General features: G+C 49.8%; 1 protein-coding gene across 1 annotated transcript; it reads right to left on the bottom strand.

Moving 5' to 3' along the window:
* Window positions 1-292: 292 nt before the first annotated feature.
* LOC732839 (laccase-like) lies at window positions 293-3,641 on the bottom strand. The gene is made up of 3 exons (NM_001112445.2): window positions 3,305-3,641; window positions 873-2,361; window positions 293-744 (listed from the first exon to the last, which is right to left on the bottom strand). Exons 1-3 carry the CDS (start codon window positions 3,455-3,457, stop codon window positions 614-616), a joined length of 1,773 nt encoding a protein of 590 aa, NP_001105915.2. The 5' UTR covers window positions 3,458-3,641; the 3' UTR covers window positions 293-613.
* Window positions 3,642-5,311: the final 1,670 nt, after the last annotated feature.

Raw genomic sequence — 5,311 nt, 5'->3', positions numbered from 1 at the left:
TAACCAACTCATGTTGGTTTTAGCAATTAAGCATGCATTAAGTTCAATAATATCATTATTCGAAAAATGTACTAGACAAAGTTTTACCGTTAATACAGTATTAAATGCAACGAAACCATCACTTATTTTAAAGATCATAACACCAACATTAGTGAATAAGCAATTGTGACCAATTTGATATAATTGAGAATCAGAAAGCAAGTAAAGGAGTATTTAAACGATGTTGTATCAAACAATATTTCTCTAAATAGTCAATGATCTTATCATGGAAAAAATAAATAAATACACATATGAAGCACGCATTTATATTGAATTTTCACTAGATACATGATTTGACATACATTGTTTAATTACACTTGGAGATTGAACTAGCAGTAGACCGACACAAATAATAAATATAATGAATTTGTTTTTCTCTTACAATCAAATGAATAAAAAGAGAAAAGAACACAAATGACACTAATTACATCTCAACTGGCCGTTTTATTTGAAGAACCGTTCTACTTAAAATATGTACCACAAATAATTAAATCAACCAATCAACTAAGATTAGCTGGTTTGATCGAGCGCCTTGCATGCAACCCGAGCAGTCGTAGCTCGTGCCCTTGTTTTCTCAGCACTTGGGCATGTTAGGGGGACGTGGCATCATCTGAGCGTCCGGGCCCTTGCCATTTTTCACAATGAACACAGTGTCCATGCCCCACACCGTGTGACGATCAAAGTGGCAATGCATAAACCACACACCTAAAAAAATATAAGAAAAAACAGCACACATATATAAGAAAATAAAATCCATAGAACAATATATATATATATATATATATATATATTGTTGCCCAAATTTTAATTAATTTAGTAAATAAAGTACTCACCAGGATTTGCCGCTCGGAAGCGCATTGCAGCCCAACCGCCCGTGGGCACGGAGACGGTGTTCTGGTACGGCGGGTCGACCAGGTTGTACGTGGCGGGGTCCTTGTCCTTGTCGAAGTTACCGAAGCCTCGGCCCACCACGTAGAAGCTGAAGCCGTGCAGGTGCATGGGGTGGCTCTCGGCGCCGAGGATGGCCGTGTCCTGGAACACCACCTCCAGGACGGTGCCGTACTCCACCACCTTCACCTTGGTGCCCCGCTTCGTGAACCAGAGGTCCTGTGGCGGGTTGGGAGCGGTGAAGTTGAAGAAGAAGGGCGGCTTGTTGGGGAAGTCCGGCTCGTACACGCCGCTGATGGAGTCGTAGTAGGCGTCGAGGATGTCGATGGTCGGGTTCATGAAGCTGACGTTGTTCAGGCTCGCGGCGAGGCGGTTGTTTCCGGGGCCGGCGCACGTCTTGTTGGGCTCGCAGGGGATCGTGTTGACGGAGATCGTCACGAGCATGTGCTCGTCCACCTCCATCGGCACGTCGATCGGATGCTCCTTGGTGACCAGGGACCGGAGCTGCGCCGTGTACGCCGTCGCCGCGGCGATGTCGTCCATGGCCGGCAGGTCGGGGGAGTCCGGTGGCCCCGCGGAGGGTGGCGCGTCCGTGTACTCCAGAATGGCCGTGGTGTTTTTGTCGTCGACATTGACTGCCGTGTTGGTGAAGAACGGCCTCGCAGCCATGTAGTAGCGGCTGTTGGCTGAGCCGTCGGTGGCGCAGTTGGCCTCGAGGAGCATGTTCATGGTCTGTCCGGGGGAGATGAGGATGTAGTCGACGGTGAACGGCCTGAGGTAGCGGCCGTCGGTGCCGACCACCGTGAGGCGGTGCCCGGCGACGGCGAAGAACATCTCGTTGGTGAGCCCCGCGTTGATGACCCGGAGCAGGTACGTCTTGCCGTGCTCCACGGACATCTTGAAGGTGTCCTCCTTGGAGCACGGGGCGAAGTCGCCGGGCTGGCCGTTGATGGTGTTGGCGTCCGAAATGTTGACGTCGCCGCCGGTCCGCTGGGACTCGAGGAGGATCTGCTCCACGTCCGCGTTCCACCACTCGCCGAGGATGATGGGCATCTCCTTGTGCGGCTTGGGGTAGGGGTAGACGGTGCCGCGCTTGGGGTGGATGACGATGGCGCCGTGCACGGTGGCGCGGTCGAATTCGCTGTGCGCGTGCCACCACAGCGTGCCTTCCTCCTCGGTGAAGATGATCTTGTAGGTGAAGTTGGCGCCGGGCTGGATGGGGCACTGCGTGATGTACTCCGGGCCATCGGACCACGGGTTCCGCGGCTGGTCCACGCCGTGCCAGTGGAGGGTGATGTTCTTGTAGCCCTGGTTGTACACGTTGACGATGACCACGTCGTCCTTGCGCGCGTAGATGGTCGGCCCCGGGAACTGCCCGTTCACGGCCAGGATGGTCTTCTCATGGCATAGTCGGGTGACCTTCGTCTCAGTTATCTGCAAAATATATATATATCACACACCCCACACCGGCGTTATATTTAGACGTCGTCGTCCTCCTTCTCTACATATATTAAAATCATGTATACACATACATATATTATGTATGTATGTATATATTGTAGCACGTAGCAGTGCGCGTCAAGGAGCATAGCTAGATAGCTGGAATGGAAAAAGATTAACAAGCAGCGCTATCTAATAAGACGTGTCACATCGTTGCTAGATTTTTTTTCTCAAGTGATGACGATGATGGGGAAACGGGAAAAGTGTGGTTTCCCGTAGTTTCTATGCTTAGCAAATATACCTAACTAATTAATACGGTTTATAGCTAGACGTACAAGCAAGTAAGAAGTCAATCATCTGTGGCTGTGCCTGTCGGGATACAGTACAGTACAGCTAGCTAGTTCTACTTACTCCATCATGCTCATGCAGAGCATCCAACGGTTCATACTGGCCCTGATTGGTTAAGTGTGTCCGTAGCTACAGGCTGTCCTGAGCCTGGCTGGCCAGATACCGGCATTTCGGCGGTACGAGCGGATGCAGTCAATTGGCCTCTAAATGGCTTGTTTTGCATCGGCTCGTACAATCCGCACCTTCCACGTGCGGGTAACCAAACACACGCTTAATCAAAGTCAATGCACGCAGAGGACCAGAATAAAGCGATACGGGCAACCAATCAGATAGACTACGTACCTAGACCTAGCTAGACACTTGAATTCAAATGTTCTGAAGCCATGCAAACATGAATCACATCAACCTAGTAGCTAGACATTTATTTGAAAACTAGAACACGCATGTACAGCGGCTGATTATTTGTAAGGTGCCCGCAAGCTAGCACTAACGTTCTCAGGTAACTGCCTGCGTCTCTGAAATTAAATTGGCCGGTAATATAAAGTCGAAATGAGATATTGAGATATATCGTCGAGATCGATCAACTTACAACGAAGTCGTAGTGAGTATTCCTGGAGGCCTGGGCTGGGACTCCAAATGCTAACAACAACACGCCTAGCAGTAATAACCAGAGCTGGCCTGCCGGCATCTTAGCTACACCGCCGCCGCCGCCGCCCATCGTCGGACGTTGTCGAAGGGGCATGCAGCAGAGCTAGAACTAATTAAGCTCTCTGATCCTGTGTACGATGAATCGATGATGATGATGTGTGTGTGTGTGCGCGCGCGCTGTTTCTCTGAGCAAACAAGCTGGAACGTGTTTAGCAGCGAGCGAGAGGGGATGGCCGGCCAGCTATAGCTAGCTACTGCAATGTACGTACGCTCCGTGCGTTGCTGGGATCGATGCTCATCTGAAGCGGATGGCGCTGGTATTTATAGAGGAGCGAGAGCTGCCAACGACGACGAGGGGACGAATGCATATGCATGTTTCGTTCGTCATGCCGCCACCAGTCGGTACCTAAACTTCCCCGCCGGCCGGTCCGGTCGATAGCTTCGTCGAATGATTGTCTTGTCTAGCTAGCTTAGCAACTCGTCCACGTTCTAGCAGCGTTTTTTTTTCGCCGGCGACAATGTGGCTCCAGAAGCCGCGTGCCCTGAGACGGCGCCCGGCCTCCTCCTCCGTTAGCGTGAGTTGATTGGCGTACGTAGCCTAGCATAGCTACTACCGCCTCTCGCCGCGGTGGCGCGCAAGCTAGCTAGCGTGTGTGAGTATGTGACGACGACGACGTCGTCCGAGCGTCACCGGGAACTGGCACGACGGCGACATCTGCGGGCCGGGGTTGCTAGTTTAATTCGTTTAATTAGTCACCTGCTGGAGATCAATCGAGGCTGGAACGAGTCAAGGTCAAGGAACTCCATGCAAGTTTTCAACGAACAGCAGGCAGGTGTTGCAGCTTACAGCGAATGGTTGGGTTGGGTGCTGTAAAATTAAAGTTAGGGCTAGTATTTGGCACACCTAAGATTATCGAAGGTTGCAGGGCGGTGATCAATTTGGCTACCGATATATGAACGTGGGTATATAACGAACCTACATCTATGCTGACTATGCAATTAATCATCAAGAAGATTCACATTTTTAGCTGATCCGGGCCGGCTGGCTCTGGCTGTTTCTTCGGTCCCAAGTTAAATCAAGAAGATACTACAACTACTGGTACTGTATCTGCAGCTCTTTTTCTTCGCGACAGTAATATGTGTGACAGACGTGTGTGGTTGTGTCAAAGACTCCAATAACATAGTAAATCCGTTTGGCTTTAATCCGTCCGTTCGTCGCCGTCATGCATCCCCCCAGTTCCCAGCGTCTCAAGCAAATGTTTGAGCTCCCGCGTGCGTGACGCAAGCCAAAAGCCCAAAAGCTAGCAGGCCAGTTTCCAGGCACCGGTCTTTTTCCTGACCTTTTTTAGGAGTATTAATTACTACTACTACTAGCGCGCTAGCAGATGATGCCGTTTTGACTTAACTAGGGAAATTCGTGCGCGGAGACTTTTCGACCGGTTCTTTTGCATTGCATGGATTACGAAAGCGAGCACGTATGCATGCATGAGCCAGTACTAGGAGTCTAGGACAATGTAGCCCGGTAACGAACAAACTGGCAATGTGATGTCCACAGCACACAAGTGGCCCCGGCCCGGCGCAGAAGTCGAACACGAAGCTGATGTGCATGTGCTTATCCCCTTCACAGATGGCATCGACGTTTAGAACAACTCCACAAATTTCATTCATTGACCTTTTACATTTCCAAAACTTAATTACTTTGGCTACCATGTTTACCTTGTTAATGTTATAGGTGTTGTGATCTATTGCAGTGCTCAGTGGCAAAATGGAAAACAACATAGACAAATGACAGAGGATTGATTCTTTATTGCAGAGATAGATGTATATATAGTGTAGTACACAGGGTCCCCAAAGGGGTGCGACCCTTAGGCAATAACTGCCACCAGTTGGGATTGATCACATGTGAAACATTTTGTAACACTCCCCCTTGATCAACCCAAATACATTT

Source organism: Zea mays, chromosome 4 (assembly GCF_902167145.1).
Source record: "Zea mays cultivar B73 chromosome 4, Zm-B73-REFERENCE-NAM-5.0, whole genome shotgun sequence".
In the NCBI taxonomy this organism is placed as follows: domain Eukaryota; kingdom Viridiplantae; phylum Streptophyta; class Magnoliopsida; order Poales; family Poaceae; genus Zea; species Zea mays.
Note: the sequence above shows the minus strand (reverse complement) of the source record. Positions and strands in the feature narration are given on the sequence as shown.

Excerpts from the sequence above, each read along its gene's own strand:
- LOC732839 (NM_001112445.2), bottom strand. The coding sequence starts at position 3,457 with ATGCCCCTTCGACAACGTCCGACGATGGGCGGCGGCGGCGGCGGTGTA. Across the intron at positions 2,362-3,304 it reads ATACTCACTACGACTTCGTT|ATAACTGAGACGAAGGTCAC; the intron begins GTAAGTTGATCG and ends TATATTTTGCAG. Across the intron at positions 745-872 it reads CTTCCGAGCGGCAAATCCTG|GTGTGTGGTTTATGCATTGC; the intron begins GTGAGTACTTTA and ends ATATTTTTTTAG.